Raw genomic sequence first — 23,163 nt, 5'->3', positions numbered from 1 at the left:
GCAGCTTTGAGGTATATTCAGCAAAAAACTACAAACCGTGAACATTAATCAGGATCTAAAGCATTACTCATCATCGGAGTCATAGTTTTTTATTGATAACAAAAAGAAAGAAGAAGAAGAAAGTAATAGACTTTGATTAGGCAAAGAATCATTTTGCACACACAACAAGAAGAATAGGTTATGAGAAGTAGTAATCAAACAAAAGTTTCATTCCTTTTTCTCTAAATGGACAGCCTATTTCAATTAACTTGGGTATTATACAAAGAAGGGAAAAAGAATTTGCATTGCATACACAACATATCAATGCAAGACAAAGAGCACTTTCATTAGAGACGGTTCTTTCCTTCATTATCAATGCATGAAACTCACAGTTGAGTTCCCACCTCACAATCTCCCTTATTACCACAAGTGAGGCATAACAAGATTGAAGAGTCAAGATATGACAATTATTCTTACCTTCAAGTGGATCGTGTTAATGCTTTAAGTAAAAGCCAAAACATTCCATGCAATTCATCCAATCCTTCTCAATTTAAGTTTAGTTGGTTTTACTATATAGCATCCTCAAAATCAGTCATACGCAATTCCTCCAAAAAAAAAAAAGCTATTAAAAAGCATGGTCAAAATTGAAAACCTCAAGAAATGAAAGTATGGATCAAACGCTGGCAAATTTTGAATATGCACAACAAAGTGACGAACTTCACAACTGCAAAAAATGAAACAAAAACAAAAATAGAATGAAGATTGACCATTAATGGAAAACGTATAAACAAACTGATAATGTGACAAGCATCGAGAATGTCCTGAATGGCAATTAGCCCTGGCTAAAACAAGAAGAAAACTGCCATCTTTGATGATTCCTAGAGGGATTGAACAAGAATTGTAAGAAAAACAAGAGGACTAAGTGATTCATTAAGTTGCACATCGAAATTTAATAGTTTAGTTTTTTGAATTGATTTTAGGAGGCTGTTTTTGCAATGGAGATAAGAGATAAATAAGAGAAAAAGAGAAGAAGGGAAGGATGTTAGGATTTTTATTTTTTTTAGTCATGATATTGGGAATTTTTTTTCTCTTCTTTAATACTAATTTTTGGAGGATTTTTATGTTAATGGGTTTTGATTATATATATTCTGTTTCTCCACTTGGTTATTTGGTTGGCTATGTGGCTCTAAGAGTTTTAAGATTGATTTATTAAAGGACACTGATACAATAAGAAGGAGTGGAATAGAGAGTGAGATACGGGTTAGAATAGAAGATCTGTTCTGCTTCAACTAGCCCTGGCCCACTAAAGGATAGTGGGGCAAGTGTAGCCCACTACAGAGACACGTGGCAAGTTTTTGATGAAATCTAGTCAAACCCAGCAAAACACGGCAACCAATTTTTACTTTTTATTTTTTGACCTTTCCTTTCGTTGTTGATGATAATTGACGGTATCATTTCAGCTTGCACATGCTGTTCGATTCCAGGTGATGTGAGCCATGACTTCACTTGCTTATTACCAGGTCAAAATATTATAGTTTTCCCTTGGACTTCTGTGGATTGATAGAAGTATAAAACCCAAGCCTTGGAGTACAAGGATAAAATATTCAACACACACTTGTATCAAAAGCTAGGTGGACAGTGGAAAGCCTCTTACATAGTTTTGATTTCCATCTTCAATCAAATAATTTACTGAAGTCAAGTCAGAGAAGAGGCGAGAAATGAAGAAACCAGAGCTGGTTTTCATTCCTTCAGCAGGGATGGGCCACTTAGCATCAACTGTTGAGCTTGCAAAGCTTCTTATTGATCATAATGAACACTTATCGATCACAGTTCTGATCATGAAGTTTCCCTTTGAAACAAAGGTGATTAGCAACACAGATTCGCAGGCAGAAGCTTCAGATTCTCGCATAAGGTTTGTTGAGCTCAAAAAAGATGAGTCTGCTTCACAAACGGCATCTCCTAGTTTGTTTTTGTATCAGTTTATTGAAGATCATAAAAACAGGGTGAGGGATGTCCTTGCTGAAATATCTAGTTCGGCCTCCTTTGATCTCGCTGGAATCGTCATAGACATGTTCTGCACCTCCATGATTGATGTAGCCAACGAATTTGGGGTTCCCTCCTATGTATTTTATACTTCTGGTGCGGCAATGCTTGGTCTTGTATTCCATTTGCAAAGTCTGAGAGATGATTTTAAAGAAGATGTCACTGATTTCGAGAATTCCAAAGTTGAATTAGCTGTCCCGACTTACATCAATCTTGTTCCAGTTAAAGTTTTGCCATCTGGACTGTTCGACAAGGAAGGAGGCAACATGTTCCTTAATCAGGCTAAAAGATACAGGGAGACCAAAGGAATCATAGTTAACACTTTCCTTGAGTTAGAATCCCATGCAATACAGGCTTTATCCAATGATAAAACCATCCCACCAGTGTATGCAGTAGGACCTGTATTGAATCTTAAGGGAAGCAATGGCCAAAATCAAGAAACTGAGATAATTATGAAATGGCTTGATCTTCAGCCTGACTGTTCTGTTGTTTTCCTTTGCTTTGGCAGTGAAGGTTGTTTTGATGGTGACCAAGTGAAGGAAATTGCCCATGCACTCGAGCGCAGTGGATATCCATTCCTGTGGTCATTGAGAAGGCCCCCACCTAAAGGAAAGTTTGAGTCTCCAGGTGAGTACGAGAACCCGGAAGAAGTCTTGCCAGATGGGTTCTTGCAGCGAACTGCAGAGGTCGGAATAGTTATCGGATGGGCACCACAGGCTGCAGTTTTGTCCCATCCTGCTGTGGGAGGTTTTGTCTCGCATTGTGGTTGGAACTCAACACTGGAAAGCGTTTGGTATGGCGTTCCAATGGCAACATGGCCACTTCATGCTGAGCAGCAGGTGAATGCCTTCCAGATGCTGAAAGACTTAGGGATGGCTGTGGAGATCAAAATGGATTTCAAAAAAAAATTTCTCGAGCCAAGCACTGAGATTGTGGCTGCAGATGTGATTGAAAAGGCAATTAAACATCTGATGGATCCTGAGAACGAAATCAGAAAGAAGGTAAAGGAAATGAAAGAGAGGAGCAGGTTGACACTCAATGAAGGTGGAGCATCCTCTGCTTCGTTGGGAAGTTTCCTAGATGATGTGATACATTATATTCAATGACCGTTTACCCGATCTGACATCTGTCATTGGTCTAAAATTTATCAACTCTGCTATAATTAATAAATATTTGCAAGTTTGTGTTCTGCGCTTGCTTCTTAGGCGTGTCGGATCTTTTCTTGCGCCATCCTAGTCATTTACATGTTACTTTGTTGTTTGTAGCTCTAATACATATTTTAATTATGGGGAAGTGGCCCACCGAGGAAAATAAAAAATGCAGACTGACAAGACCTCCCCTGAGCTTTCTACACTTGCACTCACCTCCCCTATAGTTTGAGAAATAGCATTGACCTCGCTTGAACTTACTGATTCTTTGCATATTCAGTCCAAGCGATGAAAATATTATTTTAGGGAGTGAAATGAGAAATTTGTGCCAAATTTACCCTTTGTACTACATGCCAGGTAGTATTAGTAAAGGAATGATAAAATACTACAAATCAATTAAGAATTAATAAACTTTAAAGGGTGTAGTTTATGGGCAAATAGGCATTACTTATTCAAAGTACAAGCTCTTTATGGCCATTTTATTCTCAAACATTTAATTTATAATAAATACATCAATATTTGTAAGTAAAATTCAAAAAATGTTACAGTAATATTCATATAAAAAGGAAACCGGTAGGTTATCTATTTAATATAAATTAAATATTTTTAAAAAAAGAAATGACCCATAAAGTATTAATTCTTTATGGCTTTCCTCTATTACATGGATAAAGCATCGGCTCTTTATGGGTATTTTATTCCAAATCATTTAATTTATATTAAATACATAAATGTTTGTAACTAAAATTGAAAAAGTGTTACACTAATATTTTTACGAAAGGGAAACTGGTTGGTTTTGTAATTAACAAAAATTAAATATGTGAAAGTAAATACAAATTTAAATTTGATACCTCTATCAGGCAATTTAAATTTAAAAAAAGATTTGTATTTTACCTCTATTCACATGATATGGCCTCAAAATCTGAAACCTCTATTTAAATTTGTATTTACTTTTACATATTTAATTTTTGTTAAATACAAAACCTACTAGTTTCTCTTTCATAAAAATATTAGTGTAACACTTTTCCAATTTTAGTTACAAACATTTATGTATTTAACATAAATTAAATGATTCAGAATAAAATACCCATAAAGAGCCAATGCTTTGTTCATGTAATGGAGGAAAGTCATAAAAAATTAATACTTTATAGGCCATTTCTTTTTTAAAAATATTTAATTTATATTAAATATATAACCTACCGGTTTCCTTTTTGTAAGAATAATACTGTAATACTTTTTGAATTTTACTTACAAACATTAATGTATTTGTCATAAATCAAATGTTTGAAAGTAAAATGCTCATAAAGAGCTGATACTTTGAATAGATAATGCCTATTTACCCATAAATTACACCCCTTAAAATTTATTAATTGTTAATTGATTTGTAGTATTTTGTCATTGATTTACTAATACTACTTGGCATGTAGCACAAAGGGCAAATCTGGCACAAATTTATTAGTTCACTTCCTAAAATAATATTTTAATCGTTTGGACTAAATATGTAAAGAATCAGTGAGTTCAAGGGAGATCAGTGCTATTTCTCAAATCATAGAGGAGGTGAGTGCAAGTGTTAAAAACCTCAGGGAGGTTTCTGCAATTTTTCCAAGATTTTACTGATGACACTGGACTTGCTTTTCTTTTCATAAGCCTTGATCAATCAAGCAAGAATCTGTGACAATTTGAAAAGCAATTTCACGGAAATAATAGATGTCTTATCAAATCATGCAATTTTCACATTTAGGGGCAAGAATTAAAATCAGCGGTGAAAATTAAATTGCCGCAGTTTGGAAAGAATAAGGAACTGTTATAGTGCTGAAATCAAAAGAAGCGGACCAACTTAAGACAACATTATTACGGCATTGAGATCAGAATTTGTGTACAGATAACTAGTTGTGGATGTATGCGTTGTACTTGCAATAATCAGTGAATGAAGAGTTCGACTAACATATAATATAATCTATCACATCTTGTTGGAAACATGAATATTGTACAAATTAGATGTGTAATCTAGTTCAGATCATTTAGTCCTTTCACTTTCTCATACCTAGTCAAAGCAATTTTGAACTATTTGAATCTCCCTACTACTCTCTAGTGCAGCACATCTTCCAAGATCCAAAACCCTGTATTCAAGTAATAGAATTAGAGTAGTGCTCGTTTTTTTTTTTACCCTTTAGGAGAGGGAAATTAAGAGGTGTTACCACAATAATGCAACTTTAAAAAATGTTAAAACTTATAGAAGAATTAATTCTTAGATTATTCTACGTCATAGACAATGCAGCAAAAGCAATATTGATCAGATTTGTACAATTTTCACTTGCACACGACACATGACGTGTCTCTCATTTTGGTCACCTGAATCACAGTTCAGAAGGGGATTTAAAGCAATCACCAATTTCTAGTTGCACTTGTACGACTAAATAAAAAAATAAAGGGCAAATTATATTTTTGTCCCCTGTGATTTTCGTAAAAATCACATAACCCCCCATGATTCAAAAAGTTATACATAAATCCCCTGTGGTTTGGGTTGAACTGTCAAATAGACGGAAAGCACTTATCATTATGATTCGTGGGCAAAACGCGCTTGTACTACTGGTATCAGTAGGAAACATTCCGATATTACCCTGACCACTTTAACGCACCCAATAAAGCCTAGCTCTGTGCTCCTCATCTTTTTCTAGCTTCCGAAAGTATTGATTGTTCAGATTTGGAAGGGTTGCGCATGGATGGTGGTTTATATTGGCGATGGAATTGGAATTGGCGATGCACCGAATCTTTCAAAAGAGAGGATGTAGAAATACAGATCTCAAATTCTGAACTTGATGAACTGCATGCTTTCGCCTTCCTCATCCCTTACCTGTGGATCAGAACAAACCCGGACCGGGAACCAAGAATCTCTCCTCTGGTTTCGGGTCAACCATTTGAACTGGGGAAGCTCAGCCAGGTAATTCCATTTTTTGCTTTTTATTGGAGTCGAGTCACTTTGCGAAAGAACGTCAAAGAGTGAGAGTGAAGCTTTGCCCCCAGTTGAGGAGTCTGAAGACTTGGCAGAATGCCTTGCTGCAACAAGACTTTTGTCTGTTTTGAGTCTTTCCAGTGAGATTACATATTTTGATTTAGTCGCCTTAGTCATGGAACGTCCTCAATGGTTTGTTGAACGGCTTGCATAGCAAGAGCCTTAGACTGACTACAGGTTATAGGACCGACGTAAGCATCAACAGTAGCCTTGGGAGCAAGAAGAACCTTGTAGGTCTTCTTGTTTTGAGTGGTGTGATTCTTCTTTGGAGCCATAGTCGAGATTTGAAGATTCAATGGAGGAGAAAGAAGAGTTGTGATCTTCCCTACTGGGCTAAGGGGAGCTCCCCTGAAAGCCTTTTATTCTACTTTTGGCAATGCCACTTCGAAAGAAAGGAATCTATTGGGCTAGATATGTCGATTTAGAAAAAGCCGATGCATATGGGAACGAAAGGTGAATGGTTTTTTCCTCGAGTTACTGCAAATACACTTTTTGCCTAGGAGTTTCAAGCTTGTCTTTCCTGCTATGATTCCGAACATAGTAACTATTCAACGGAGTGACAGAGCTTAAATAGTCTTTGCCATTGCAGGTCCTTTATTTAGGAATACTAAATCTGAACCGATTTACAAGTCTTCTTAGTCTTCCCGATTCCTTTTGATTTCATTGAAGAAAGCTTAGGAGTCATGAGGATTTGCGTGGGTGTGGGCTAGATTGCCTTATTCACCATAAACAACAAGCATGAAACAGAAGTCAGAAAATATATAGATCTTCCAACACAAAGAGGACTCCTTCCCCTCCTGCGTGCTCCTCCTCTACAGCTGCTAAGTAAAGTAACCCAGTTTCTGTACAGGGGAAAAAAATATTTGAAAAAAATAGAAGACACAGAAGAAGAAGAAGAAGAAGCTGTTAAGTCCTTCGGCTACGTCCTACCATATCTCCCCGGTGGCTGACAGATTCTTTTCACAACACAATTCTTCACGCTACCCATAAATAACAAACCCCTTCACAAAACTCAAAAGGAGGGAATAAAAAATAAAAGCGAAATAATACAAAAATAAGGAAAGGAGCTGTATGAAGAAATCCCCAAAGCAGCCAAATTCCGCAAGCCAAGATCCCCACCACCCTTATCACTGCCCACCAGTCACCGAACCCTCTCCAAACTCTAAAGGTAAAAGCCGATAACCCTCTCTTTCTCACGACAAAGACCAGAGCAAGGGAGAATCTGACTTCATCTGCTTCTTTTTTGTATTTATATTAGGGTAATTTGGACATTTTGCCCACGAATCGTTACGATGGGTGATTTCCGTCTATTTGACAATTCAACCCAAACCACAGGGGTTTATGTACAGCTTTTTGAATCATAAGGGAGGGGTTATGTGGTTTTTTGCGAAAATCACAAGGGGCTAAAATGTAATTTGCCCAAAAATAAAAAACCAAAATATTTCATCAGTAAAAGAGAGAGTACAAAAGATAGTAGAAAAACTAATTGGTTAGATAACATAAACACGACCTCGTGTAGTAAACGAGCTATTCCTAAAACTTAATACAAGCATGATGTTGCACTCTACAAAATTTATTTGAAATCATCATTGCCACTAGAATACAAAGATACGTACATCAATTATATGCATTTTCTTTATAGCCATTCAAAAGTTTATTATTTTTATTCTACTAATAGTTTCTCGAGTTACTCATGTTATGAAGTTGAGTTCAAGAGACTAACAACAAGATTAATTTAGATTGGACAAAATACATTGAATATATGGCACAAGTGGTTTTGTTTAGTCAATTAGAAACTCAAAAAAATGTTAGTCCACATATTTTTATCTAACATATTTTTTATGTCCCTTGATCTAAGTTAGAAAAAAAATGTTATTTCTGTATAGGGTGATAAAACTAATGCCCATTGTCACAACCTTCAATTGTTTCATATCTTTTCTGTACTAAAACGACTAAAAGAAGCACCAAGATTGTCTTTCCCATCTTTTTAGTATTCAAACGGCTAAGAAGCACAAAAATTACTAATAAAAAAATATCAAGTTTTGGACAAAGTACACGAATATAGGTTATGAATAAGACAAATATGGGAGTCAAACAATTAACGTTTTGCAAAACATCATTTGTTGGGGTTCATAAATATATTGAGAACTTCCTATTAATGATTTTAGAGAGATATGCATGTCTTGGCCCTATACAATTTCTATCTAAGTTGATATGGTATCTATTTAAACATATCTTTGATGTAAAACTTGCACATGCATTATCGGTAAAAATAGAACAATGTAATTGCATTTTACATCCAAAATTTTCTAAACTAACCATGAAAAAAAATAGTTTTTTAACAAACAAAGAAACTTCACCACTCCTATCATGTAGACATACACACATAGAGACAAAAAATATATATATATACACATATGTGTGTGTGTATGTGTCTATATATATTTATGTATATGTGTATGTATGTATGTAAGTGCTTTTTTTGTTAAAGACAGTCCCTTTTCTTTCCCCGAATTGATGACCTGCTTGTTTTCATGAAAGTTTATTCATAGAATACTTTTTCTTTTCAGTTAGACCATTGGTATGCCATGATTATTTTTTTTGGCTAACCTCAGGGACGGATGTCACTTCAGAATTTATTTATAGATCACCAAATTACAAGCCAAACCAAGGGACTATGCCCTCCTATTTCAAGCAATGGCCTTAGCCAACCCTAATCGTCGTAATGGAAGGCATTCCTAATTTGTTTAATCGGATTTCCCCTCAAGCTAACAGAGGTAATGTGTGCAAACTATCATAGACTCGAACATGGTCCTAGGGTTGAGAAACGCCCACATTGGACAATATATCTGCAACCTTATGCAACTATCTATAGCAATGCAAGAATCTAGAAGCATCCGACACCATTTGCCATATTTGTTCCACCTCTCTTCGAATATTCCAAGGATAGTGAAAGAGCCGTTGAAGAATACTAACCAAGAGTAAAGAATTAGATTGCACAAAAACATGATCAAACCCCTTTTCAAAGCATAGTTTAAGTCCTAGCAACACCACCAGAGCTTCTGCGCGTAGACTGGAAAATGCTACAACCAAGTGTCCATTAGAATCCTTGAGCACAACACCTACCACACGCTCCAGGATTTCCCTTAGAACACCCATCAGTATTAAGCGTCATCTCTCCAACTGTGCCTACTTTCCAATGCAAAATTTTGAAATCATATAAGCTCGGTGAGTGAGAAATTACATCATAGAATTGAGGGGTCAGCGAACTGTCTGCCCAACTCTGGCCGAGACTCACTACAATCCATAATTCAAAAGGTAGAAATACTTCAAATATTTTCAATATACATTTAAAGTACTCCAAAACATTTCATACCTAAAATTAGTTAACCTTTAAGCTTAAATACAACCCAAAAGAATATGTACTACAATCATTTGCTATAATACAACTTAAAATCTCCAAAAAAAATAACTTAGATCTATTCGTGAGCACTCTCGGTCTTGAAGGGCCGACCTTCTACTATTCCCCCCGAGGGGGAGAGCGAAGCGAGGGGGGTAGCGGTCCTTTCTTGTAGCTATGAGCTAGGAGTCTTGTAGCTAAGAGCTAGGAGCTCACCTATTTATAGGGCGTATTGTCATGTGTCTACTGAAAAACAGGAGTTTAAGACCCCAGTTGATAGAATATACTAGGGGGGCCCTGTTAAGGAAAACAAAGGAGTGGAATGAGCTAAACAGCCCAGTGAGGTTCCAAAACACACAAGCAGCTCTAATAAATCAAGTAAATTAAGCATAACGCACATATGGTTCAAGGTTATTAGCACATTAAAATGAGACATTTATCATTTTACAGAAATAAACACACATTAAAAGGATACGGTGTTCACGTGGAACTATTTCGGTCGGCTTCACCTTATAACTCCAATAATTCCCTCGGTTTGTCTGGCCATCACCTTATTCCTCTAATGGTAATACTCGAGTATACCGAAACGGTGACCCAGGGTTCCAACCTACCTGACCGAGTCCAGTCCTAGCTCGAGCAGGTTAGCAACCAAGGGCAGAGCCCAGTTCAGCTAAGAGCTTACAACATGCGCAAATAATCAAATAAACCAGTAAATGGTAGAAATTCACGGTTAAACGATAGAAATTTATTATTTTAGTAGGTCGAGTGTGATAAAGTACACACTCGCTTTAAAACGGTGGAAAATTACATAAGAGCAATTATAGGGAGTACTTAACACTTAAACACACAATAAATATGAAGTAAACATGTAGCAAAACTATTCAAGTCACATACACATGCAAGGAACACTCACTGTTACGTGCGATATGTCTCGGTTCCTGGATAACACGCTTGATTACCCTCGAGTCCTGAGGTAAGAACCAACAAGTTTATATGAAAGTGAAAAATAAAACCTTAGGGTTTTTGCACTTAAGAAGTAAAGAAACAAGAGGTTGGTATATAATTCCCAAATGTATACTAAAGAATAAAGCGAGTCGTTATAGCCTTGAATCAAGCCTTTTCAAATTCAAAGTTCAAAAATAAGAATGGAACCATGAGAAATTAAGTTCTGGGTCAAGAGTTAAGCATAATAAAGAACATTAAGGTTTCTCATTTAAATCCAAGGAAACATCAAGTACAAGGGTTTGAGTGTAATATGGAGTACAAATGTTAATTTGAACTAAGAAAAATGAATGGAATCAAGAAAAGTAAGAAAGGAAATACTAAAGAGAAAATGTATAGGTGACAGCTTTGTCATGTGTTGGTATTCTGATCATAACTGAGGCTATGCAAATCCGATTGATATCATTTCTATATCATTTTGAAGCTAAGACACAGGGCTACATTTCTTATGAAGACATCAGGTTCAAAATCAGACGTCTTTGGGGTAAAAAATGAACATTTCAGAAGTATAAGGAAAATTATTACAGCAAATCAGGGTTTTCACTTCAGGCAAGGTGTTCTGGTCATTTTAGAGGCTACGATGATCTGACTGATCTAAAATTTTGCAGGTAGAAAGACGGCTCAATACTCTACAACTTTCATGTTTTGAGAAAGAGCTGGTTTGGCTTAAACGATGGACAAATTCGCTGCTCAAATGGCTCTTAAAACCTCTCTGAACAGAAAGTTTTCAACTCCAGCAATCAACTTTGGAAAAATCAAAACAGGGATTTTGTAAGTCCAAAAATCACCACATTTTGACACAAGAAAGTATATTTGAAGAGCTACATATATCTAGAAGGTCACTTTACAAGATTCGGACCACAAACCAGTCAGATTTTAACTACACAATACAGCAACTACAAAACTAAGGCAGAACAGTCTCGAAATTTTTCAAATTTTACAAAATGACCATAAATCACACAGACAGAATCAGGGTCTGAAATTTTCATGGTTTATAGCCCTATGAATCTAGTTTCAAACGCATTAAACAGAACTCAATTTTGACCTTCCTATACCCAGATACAACAGATTTCCCAACACTGCTCTAGCTACCCTGTTTCGTACCAGCTTTGGTCACATTACACAACTTCATGCAAAACAACAGAAATCACCTACTAAAGCCTCAATAATCATCATCAACTTCATACCACAGCTTAAACACGACATATCAAGGTTAATCATAGCCATAACTCTCAAGTCAAGTCTTGTAAATTAACACTATAAAGCTGAAATTTTCACAATCAAGCACAACAAATAGATAGTACTCCAAGTGAGTTGCATAAACATGCCTTAAATCCTCCCAATAGCAAGATAAAAGAAAGAGGGTTTCTTGACCAAAGTTACTTCAAAATCCTAAAAGAATTGTGCAAGAACAAGAGATTTTCCTTCTAATTCCTTCCACCACAAGCTTGAGGATCACCAAAATATCACTTCTTATAGAGTGGTTTGCAAAATCTATGGTTGGAACTCAAGATTTAAGCAAGAAATTGGTGGTTGAAGATGAAGTTTCCTTTCCTTTTTCCCTCTCAATGGTTCGGTCAAGCTAGGAGCAAAATAGAAGGAATTGTGGTCAAAATTTGATTTTATTAAAGAGGTAAGAAAGTCCTTGGTCAAGGTCAAAAGTCCAATAATTTTAAGACAAATGTTTAGCCAAGATTAACCCTTATCTTATTGTCTTCCAAAGGCTAAATATCTAGCTAACATCTAATTATCCATTAGCACCTTATAAACAATATCCCTTCATGCAAAATTCCACCTAGTCGTCAAAAATTTATAGCACTTACCGCACTAGTGGGTCCCATGTCCATAATGCACTTCAATCTTAACGTGTACTAACTTATACCAAGAAAATGATTTAAAGCTTGACTCACTTATAAAAATATCTAAAAAATTAAGGCAATAATTTAAAGTAAGAAAATGCATTTAAAGAAATAAATAAATATCACCTAATTTTCCGGGTTCTCACAAAACCATCCTACCCCTAGAAGATAGAAACCTTGACTTCCAGGAGAGAATTCTTCCAGTAATAGCTTGACACACCACCCCAAAATAAGATGATTTACATCTTCCAGTATATAAAGGAAAACCTAAATAACAAACCGGGAAATGCTGCCTTGAAAAACCAGTTAGACGTTCAATCACCATTCGGTGAGTTGGTGACGTTGATGGATGCACTAAATATCCACACTTCTGGGTGTTCACCAATCGTCCAAATGATTTCTGATATAGCTTCAGCACCTGCATAATGTTCTTTAAGGAGAAAGAAGAACCATTAGCGAAAATAAGCACATTATCAGCAAAAGCCAGATGGGTCATAGGAGGACACCCCCTTGGTACTCTGAACCCCACAAAGCCAAAGTGTGAATTAAGACTATTCAGACTTCTCGATAGAACCTCAGCTCCAATGACAAATAAGGCTAGTGAGAGCGGATCACCCTGACGAATACCTTTGATCAATTTAAAAAAGCCATACGATGCTCCATTAATAAGGATCGAGAAGCAAACATTAGAAACCAATCTCCACACCATGTAAATAAAATGCTCCTCAAACCCAAATTTATGCAAAACTTTATCAGTAAAGAACCAGGATACCCGATCATACGCTTTCAACATGTCTAACTTTAAAGCCACATTACCCCTTCTAGACTTTTTCCCGATCCCCGACATAAGTTCCTAGGTGAGCAAATAATTTTTTGTTATATTTCTACCTTTGACGAAACTCGTCTGCTGTGGAGACACAATTTTTGGCAAAATAACAGCTACTCTGTTGGCCAAAATTCTAGACAAAACTTTATTAAATAAATTACATAGACTAATTGGTCGAAACTTAGAAAAATCCTGGGGATTCGAAACCTTTGGAATCAAGACAATGGATGTGGAAGTAATAAAACGAGACAACTTTGTCCCACAGAAAAAACTTAACACTGCATTATATACATCCTGGGCAAGAATATCCCATGCAAAGGAAAAAACTTACCCATAAATCCATCCGAACCAGCTGCACTATCCCCTTCCATTTCAAACACTACTCATTTCACATCCTCTATGGACAGGCAGGCCTCTAAAATTGCATTATCTTCCCCCATAACAATAGTTGGGATTAGATGCAACATCTCCAAAGATACGCCAACATATTTCTAGAACAAATCTGAAAAATACTATATTGCTTCATTTGCTATTCCCTCATCGTCCTCCACCCAAACTCCATTCGTATCCTTCACCCGATGGATCGCCCCTTGCACTCTCCGCTGCTGAATAGTTGTATGAAAAAAATTTGGAGTTGCAATCACCATGACATAGCCATTTGACTCGAGCCTTTTTTCTTCAAAATCTTTCTTCAAGTAAAAGTGTTTGACGTAGTTCTGCTTGAGCTTTCTCTGAATCATCACTCTCCACTCGTATCACTGCTCCTACTCCGCCCTTCGAACAGCATCAAACACATTCCCAAAGAATTGCTTATTCCACTCTTGAATTGCCCGTCTAGTATTCAATAATTTGGAACACAACATTCGCAATGGGGAACCACTGACATCCAATTTCCATGCACTTCGAATCACATCCAAGAGTGACTGCTTAGAAGCCCAAACATTTAAAAAATAGAACGGTCGTAGCTTGTTATCCAAACGAGTCACAAATGAAATCTTCAATGGTGCATGGTCAAACAGGTACCTTGCCAAATGGATCACAGAAAAGGATGGTGTAATCATTGAGCATTCTCCATTAATTAGCAACATGTCCAAATGCTTCCATATTCTTGTTCTTCCCCTCCGATCGTTGCATCACGTGAAGCTGGATCCAAAGAATCCTGCATCAAAAACTCCAGCTTCCTCCATAAAAGACATTATCTCTAAGCCTTCTAAACTACTAAATGGCCGACCCCCACATTTTTCATGAGGAGCCATGATCGCATTAAAGTCACCACAGACAAACCAAGGAAGTGAACTGGGTTTATCAGCAAGTAGTGCCTACCATAACTCCCTTCGTTCCTCCAGTGAGCAATTGGCATGTACAAATGAAAACAATAAAGGGCAGGCCATCAAAGGATGATGGATTTATAGTGAGATATGCTGAGTAGAATTTCCTATTATAGAACACACAAAAGGCGAGCTATAAGATACCCATACATCAGTCGATGAATTTACTACCACTGAATCAAACGGCAACCGCAATCTAAATGAGTCAATTTGAGAAACATCCAGCTTTGGTTCACATATAGAGACAAACTTTAAGTCATGCAAACATATTAATTTGATCAATCTTCTTAGGTTCAGAGGCTTAGAAACCCCTCTAATGTTCCAAACGAGTCTGTTAATCATGGGATAAAAGTTGGAAAGAATTCTATGAAACTGTTGATGAAGACCGAAGCTACCTATTCAACGGAAACCTAGTCCATATGCCATGATTATTATTTTTGTAGAAAGCTAGTTGTGTCATTACAAATAGTTTCAAATGCAAAGAAACATTATATATGATCTCACTTAAGTGAAATTTTAAACTAACTTTTACCATCTTTATTCTTTTAATACCATCTAATACGAACTCGACCTAGCAAGAACTTGTCTTGAAGAACCAAGTTGATCAGGCAACAGAAGGATCTATCTTAATCAAGTTATGGAACAATAACTACCTTGTTAGATCTAAAGAGAACCCGTCTCTAGAAACCTAGTGGATTGGTTATTGACTTGAAAGAACAAGATAATGTGATCATCTTGCCTTGAACACCACAAGTATCCAAGCTAAATACTTGATACAGTTCAAGAAGAAACTCACGTCCCATCAAAGAACTTCATAAAAGGAGACAACTCACTTTTATTAATTCATCTCTTAAAAAGCTGTCTTACAATAGAATAGAAGAAGCCTATTTATAACTAAAACCTAAACTACTAAGACTAATCCAGACTAATCCAATTTGAAAATAATACAACCTTCCTAATTCGACTTTGGAAAAACTAACAAAACACAAAATCTAACATGAAAAGACTACCTTATTTTGGCCCAACTTGAGGCTTAACTTGGCCGATTATTTCACCACTAATTAATGACTAAATTAACACTAAAATACTGGAAAATAATATAATGACTCAAGACTTAAACATCAACACAAAATTTGCATTAAATGTGACTCCTCCACCACTTGAATGAGATGAACACGCTTCCAATCTTCATTCTCAAGTCCCTCAATATGTTTTGGGACAATTTTTTGACTTGAACCATGCAAACCAGAAAACTTCATGCATGTTAGACATGCTCGCATCTAACTCAGTTTGATAGACCCCGTGCTCACATCACCATCAATAGTATGAAAGAAATTTTCATATTGTAGTTTTATCTCCTTGACTAATTATCATCATATTTTCATATTTTTAAGCAATAGTAAAAATAAATCTTTGACAAAACAAAGTTACACATTGTCACCATTTTACATTGAAAAATTGAAAGTCCAAATGAACACTAATGATCTATAAATTAGGCCATAAATAACAAAAATAAATTATAATTTACTCCTCTTGAACAACTAAGAATTGTTCTCGTGACCGCTAGTTCAAGTCTCTCTAGGAATAAATGATCATCATCAACTAAGTATTTCAACTAGTGAAGATAAATTTAGGCAAACCGAAAACCTTTAAAGGATGGGATTGGAATATTAGATTTTTTTATAGAATTTGCTAATGGATTCTTGAAAAGAAAACTAGCAAAAGGATGGTTAGCATGCGAAAAGATCAAGAGTAGGAATATTCCATCAAAATCAAGGCTAGTGATATAATTTTCAAGAAAATTCTTGACGTCTAAGCTATAATTGCAAGAAGAAAAATCCTAGATATCAATAATTAAAATTTCTTTTATAAAATAATTGTTGCCTATAAGGATATGTAATGCTAGCTGAAAGCTAGAAAGGTTAGAGCAAATTCAATATCACCCGCTATGTAATGACAAGGTAAAAGAATTGTCGGATAATTTGGATGGTTTTGGAGTAGAAAACATAATAAAACACTAACAAAGAGTAACTAATCTAGTGGTTGAAAGGTTGTTAAAGAGTAGACACCATTCATCCAGCCAAGTTCGTATGGTACGTTAAACTTAACCTCACTTAGATGGAGTAACTTATTTTAATTTACATAGGATGAATATTCCAAACTGAAGAATATATAAAATGAATCTATCATGCAGAGTTTGTGAGAGCTTTGAGAAGTTTATCAAAAAATAGCATTTTTCATTTTGAGTATAATTAGAACTAATTTGACATTCGATAAAAAGTGTGAGTTTACTTGGTCACCATGCCAAGTTAGTAGAGCAGTAGTCTAACATTTTTTTAGAAAATGCAAATGAATTTTACTTAGCACATGCACAAAAACTAATCTCCAATTGGAGTTATGGTGATAAGCAGTCAAATATAATACTCCAATCCAAAACTGTTAATTAATTTTCACTACGGCTAAAACTCCTCAATGTGAAAATAGGGCTATAAGGTCTTGTTATTAATCATTAATTGTTTCATTCATGCTCCCCAATGGCTTGAATACTTAGGGTTGCAGCACACATCTATGGCCGCCATGGCCCTTCAACCGAGGACCCTCGACTCAAAAATCATTCGCCAAAATTTTACAGCAATACCCTCAACCACTTATTGCAGTAGCTCCCACCGCCGGCATCTCTTTCACATCGGACCAGCCCTTGATAGCAAGGAGTGCCACCACCTACAAGAGAAAGCCAGCTGTTCTCTTCTCAGAAGAAGATATTCAAGCTTTGCCTAGCCCCTTCTGACATGCCCTAATAGGAAAATTCTCCAAGGGAAGACCAAGTATGGAGTCGCTGCTAAAAGATTTCAAGGTTGTAGGATTCAATGGCGATCACTTCTTTGGCCTGCTTGATTCTCGCCACATATTATTGCGATTCACCTACAAAGAGGACTATCTCCGCTGTTGGCTGCGTGGAACATGGACATTCCAGGGATTCATAATGCGTGTTTTCAAGTGGACTCCCTACTGCTCCGTAGAAACGGAATCGCCAATAATCCCAATCTGGATTTCGCTCCCTCACTTGCCAATGCACTTCTTTAGAAAAGGGCTGCTCTGCTCCATAGCCTGTCTAGTTGGGGAGACCCTGAAGATTGATGTTTCCACAGCATCACTATCTCGGCTAGGAGTTGCAAGAGTTTGCGTCAAAGTTAACTTTAGCAGGAACTCCCCAACAAAGTTTGGATCGGTAATGGGCAAGAGGGTTTTTGGCAATGTATTGAGTATAAAAACCTCCTAGACTATTGTTCATATTGTCGTAAACTTGGCCACAAGGAAGCTGTCTGCCACCACAACCCAGGCAGACCCCAAGAACAGGTGCAGCACATCGCTGCAGAACCAAGAACTGGTAACCACAAGCGCTGGATACCTCAAACTACTCAACAAGGGCCCCAGGGGGGCACATCAAAATCGGATCACCAGCAGTTAGCGGATCAAGCAAAGGGGATGGAGGATCGAATGACAATGTTAACTGGTCGCCAAGCGAGGCATCTGCTCTAACGCTCTTGCATGGAACCTAGTGTGAATGGACCGGAATGGCCAAGTCTGGACATCCAACTTGCCGATGGGGAGGCACCAATAAAGGACAACCACAAGGATAATGCAGAATGCTAGGAGAAGGGACAAATTGGTAGCCCGATTATCCCAGAAACTAACAATCTAACTGACGGCTTCCTTGACGATCAGCACTTGTTGCCTCGGCATCGGGGATGACCAGATTCTCACTCAGACACAGAAGCACCCCCACTTGATCAGCCCAAGCAAGTTATGATGGCAGAATTGCACACCTTCAAAAATCAACTTGGTCACTTTCTCCCCGTCCCAAGTACAGATGGCATGACTAAACAGGATAGGAAGCGAAGATTTCTGAATTTGCCAAAGACTATTATCACACGACAATCCAAGAAGGTGAACCCCTCAAGCTCCTTTGCCCTCACTTCTCAATTATTATTGCTCTCATATGGAACATAAGAGGGGTTGCTGGAAGAGCCTCGGTTAGACGCTTGAAAAAGCTATTACGGGTGCACTCAGTTTCCTTCCTTGTACTCTTAGAACCCATGCTAGACTTGTGGTTAGAATTCAATTCGGGTTTCATCTTGCGGTAAGTAACATAAATAATAAAATATGGCTCCTTTGGAAACCAGAGTTTGCAGTTAATGTCTTAACCAACTCGGAGCAATTCATTCACTTAGTAGTCACACACACGTCATGGAGTAGGAAGTTTGCTGTACTTTTGTCCATGCTAAATGCATACCAATCGAAAAAAGAAGCTTGTGAGCAGACCTCGTGTCAATCTCGAGGAGCCTAGCAGCCAAACCTTGGATCATGGGCGGAGATTTTAATGTGATTGCGACAGTTGACGAATACCTAGGCCGAGTACCACACGATATATTGGCTATTGCTAAATTTGCAGATTGTATTACAAGCTATCGAATGAAGACAATTCAAGCACATGGGAGTTGATACACCTGGACTGGTATTCACCAAGGTCGATGGGTATGGAAGTGTTTGGACAGAATCCTAATGAATGTTCCATGGCAGTAGCAATTTCCCACCAAAATAGTCCAACATCTCAATAGAGCTGGCTCAGACCACAGTCCCCTGTTAATGCAATTTGGGATGGACGGAGGAGGAGGGCCACAAACGTTCAAGTTTCAACACGTGGGTTAAACATCTCGGGTTTAAAGACGTGGTAAGAACAAGTTAGATATAGCCGCTTGACGATTATGGGATGTTCAGCTTCATGCAAAAACTGAAGCGCTTGAAGCTGGCTCTAAGCGGGTGGAACAAACAAGAGTTTGGGAATATTTTTGATAATATTGCGAAAACCAAAGAAGAAGTTAGATAATCGAAAATGCGACTGGAAGAGGAGGATACCTTGGAGAATAGGCAGCAATGGAGCCGAGCCAAAGCCTCTCTCCTTGAGTGTCTAGCCGATGAGGAAACTTATTGGAAGTAAAAGGCTCGGGTTAAATGGCTAAAAGAGGGGGATTCAAACACAGGATTTTCCACTCAAGGCTTTTGGATAAAAGGCAAAGCTCTCCATTCGTAGGCTCAGGAACTTTTGAGGGGAATACATCGATAATGAAGAAGATATTGGCATTGAAGCTATCACATTTTCTCACGACCTACTGTCTGCCGCCCCTTCTGAGATCGAGCAAGCTATTTTAGACCTACTAGCACATTCCAGCCCTTGCCACCAAATAGCAAAATAGCCATCTTTTGGGAGTGCTCATTCAAGAGGAAGTTAAGGACTCAATCTTCTAGCTTGACAGACAAAGTGCAATAGGTATGGATGGATTCACTGGATATTTCTTCTCGAAATGTTGGGATATTATTGGAGAGGATGTCCATCAGGCAGCAAGGGAATTCATGTGTGGTGTGCCTTTACCAAAAATATGCTAGCACACTTATAGTCTTAATCCCAAAGAGAGACACGCCACAAACCTTCTCAGATTTTTGACCAATAAGTCTATGCACCTTCATAAACAAAGTTTTCTCTAAGATCCTTTGCAACCGATTAAAGAGGATATTGCCTTCGATTATCTCTTAGGAACAATCAGCCTTCATCAAAGGCGGGAGATCTTAGATAATGTTTCGCTCACGCAAGAATTAGTAGACTCAATTGATAGGAAAGCACGGGGACGTAACATCATCTTCAAGCTCAACATGATGAGGGCATTCAATCGCGTTTCATGGAATTTCCTGTCCAAGCTGCTCCTTAAATTTGGCTTTCACCCTCAATTTGTGCACCTGATTCTAAATAACTTGCAGTCGGCTTGGTTCTCAGTTTTTATTAATGGGAGGCCAAACGGGTTCTTCTAGTCCTCTCGGGGCTTAAGCAAGGAGACCCCTTATCTCCCTTCCTCTTCATCTTGGTGTCGGAGGTCCTTAGTCAAGGCTTGGTCAAGCTGGTAAGGTCTAGGGGCGTCCAACCTTACGCTCAGCCAAGGGGAACTTTACCAGTGTCTCATTTGGCATTCACAGACAACATTGTCATTTTCACAAGAGTGAACCAGCAATCGTTGAGGGCACTTGTGCGCTTCCTAGAGCTATACCAAGCTGGATCAGGGCAGCAGGTCAATAAAAAGACAAGAGTTTCTACGTACTTTCATCAAAATGCTCTACTGCCAAAGAACGAATGATGACACGGCCGATGGGGATGAGACATCAAAGATTGCCTTTCAAGTATTTAGGATGCTGGCACTTTAAGGGTAGGTGCAAAAAGGAGTAATTCTAGCACTTGATAGACAAAATGCAGAACAAGTTTGCGGGATGGAAAATGAAGTTACTATCTACCGGAGGCCGATTGATCTTGATCAGACATGTCTTGGCAGCCATCCCATTACACACCTTTGCAGTGCAAGAGTCCCCAAAGATGTATTTGTGAGGACCCGAAAAATTTTCTTATTTTATTTCTTTGAATACATTTTCTTTACTTTACTTTATTACCTTAATTTCCTAGATATTTTATAAATGAGTCAAGTTTTTAAATCATTTTTCTTGTATAAGTTAGTTCATTTTATGGTCAAAATGCATTATGGAAGTAGGACCCGCTAATGCGGTAAGTACGATAAATTTTTGAAGATTAGTAGGAGTTTTGCATAAAGGGATATTATTTTATAAGGTACTAAGGGATAATTAGAGGTTAGCTAGATAGTTTAGCCTTTGGGAGACAACAAGATGAGGATTAATCTTGGCTAAACACTTGTCACAAAGGTCTTGGTCCTTTGATTTTGACAAAAGACTTTCTTACCTCTTTAATTAACAAAAAAATTGACTAAAAATCCTATTACTTTACTCCTCATTTGGCCAAACCTCGGAGAAGAAAAAAAGGGAAGAAAACTTCATCTTCAACCTCAAATTTCTTGCTTGAATCTTGAGTTTAACCATTAATCTTGCAAACTACTTCCTAAAAGATGATATCTAAGGAAGATTAAAGGTTTTAATGGAGAGTTTTTTGAGGAAGAAGCACTTGGATTCCATTTTTCTTGGGGTTTCAAGGTATCTATGGCTAGAAACCCTTTGCACTTCTATTACTTGCATACTAGTGGTTTTAGAGTTGGATTTTGGTAGTTTATATAGAAAATTTCAAGGTTTAAGAGGTGATAGGAAAAATTACAACTTTTATGGTGAAATTTCAGCTTCTATATGATGCTTGAGCTTGGCCATGATTTGGTAGCTTTGCCATGTGGATTATCTAGTTTTTATACGTTAGTTTGGCTTGGTTAAGGAAAATTCCAGCATGTATTTGAAAATTTCAGCTTAGGGTTTCCCAAATTCAGCTTTATTATGGTTGCTATTTGAACTATGAATTGGCTATTTGGGGATGGTTTTGTGGCCTTAATCAAGTGTATTTGATAGCTTATGACTTGTGGTTGTGATTGAGATTGAATTGAGATGAAATTTGGTGTTGAGTTTGGATGAAAAAGTAAAGAAAACAAGGGGAAGTGCTGCTGAAATTTTTACCAGTTCCTTTCTTGTGAAATAAGTGATATAAGAGGGATGATTTTGGGTTGGTTTGGACTTAGGTTACATGTGATTTCTTGCGTGCACATTGATGGTAGCGTATAAGCTGAAATTTTGATAAAATCATGTGAAAAGTAAGAGGAAAAATGATGGTTCCTTCTAGTATGCTTTGTAGTTTCATTTGTTTCACTTTAACCTCGACGTTGGTTGTCTTCTTAGCTATTTTGTTGCCAGAAATTCCAGCCATGAATTGAAATGAAGGACACTTTGGTTATTCATGTTCTTAGATCCAAATGTTTTTTTTCACTCCAAAATCATATTTGCATCTTTGCACTATTAGTTACTTGTATTTTCTTTAGTTCACCTAAATTTTGGATGGTTGAACTATAATATTTTATTTTGGTTCTTCTTAGGGTTTGTCGGTGATCAAGAGCATAATCCAGGAGGAAACTTTTGACATTATTTTTGCTTGAACTGGTGAGTGTACCACTCGCTTGACTTGTTGCTTAACCGATTTACTTGTGCTTGAAATTTATGACTTGAATGACTGTAATTTTAGTTTATCCTGGATGGGACGAGGGTGTACTTTATCACACTCGTTTCCCTTGACTGTTTGACTGGTTTACTGTGCAATTTGGATCTGTTACTTGTGCATGAGTTGATGTCGTTTGGAGGCTAATATGCAACGACCTTACTATAAAATTTGAGCTCAAACCTCATTGGTAGTCAATCGAATCGAGTCAACAAGAGCTTGGTCGAGGTAGAATAACGAACCATGAGGAAACTGTTACTAATTCACTGAATATTTCTGATATCTAGTATACTCGAGTATTACCGCCACTATTTCTGTTTGGTGTTCGCGTCCGGTAAGGGGTATTTTTGGTGGATGGAAATTGGTGTAAAGTGGGGATCTACGGTCATAGCTTTGCTTCTTTAAACGTTGACGGAGTGTCAACATGTTTGGATCAAGTTAATATGACGGGAAATTTGGCTCTTGAGAGCCATCTTTATCATTTTACTTGAAGTACTCTATTTAAGTCGTGGTGTTTACTTATATCT

General features: G+C 37.3%; 1 protein-coding gene across 1 annotated transcript; it reads left to right on the top strand.

Moving 5' to 3' along the window:
* The first annotated feature begins 1,546 nt into the window (after positions 1 to 1,546).
* LOC113688609 (anthocyanidin 3-O-glucosyltransferase 2-like) lies at positions 1,547 to 3,211 on the top strand. Its single transcript, XM_027206483.2, has one exon. The coding sequence runs from the start codon at positions 1,698 to 1,700 to the stop codon at positions 3,126 to 3,128; it is 1,431 nt and encodes a 476-aa protein (XP_027062284.1). The 5' UTR covers positions 1,547 to 1,697; the 3' UTR covers positions 3,129 to 3,211.
* The last annotated feature ends 19,952 nt before the right edge of the window (positions 3,212 to 23,163 follow it).

The sequence above is a fragment of the Coffea arabica genome, chromosome 5e (assembly GCF_036785885.1).
Source record: "Coffea arabica cultivar ET-39 chromosome 5e, Coffea Arabica ET-39 HiFi, whole genome shotgun sequence".
NCBI classification, from domain to species: domain Eukaryota; kingdom Viridiplantae; phylum Streptophyta; class Magnoliopsida; order Gentianales; family Rubiaceae; genus Coffea; species Coffea arabica.
Note: the sequence above shows the minus strand (reverse complement) of the source record. Positions and strands in the feature narration are given on the sequence as shown.

What these genes read in the sequence shown, in the direction of transcription:
- LOC113688609 (XM_027206483.2), top strand. Translation starts at nt 1,698, where the DNA reads ATGAAGAAACCAGAGCTGGTTTTCATTCCTTCAGCAGGGATGGGCCAC.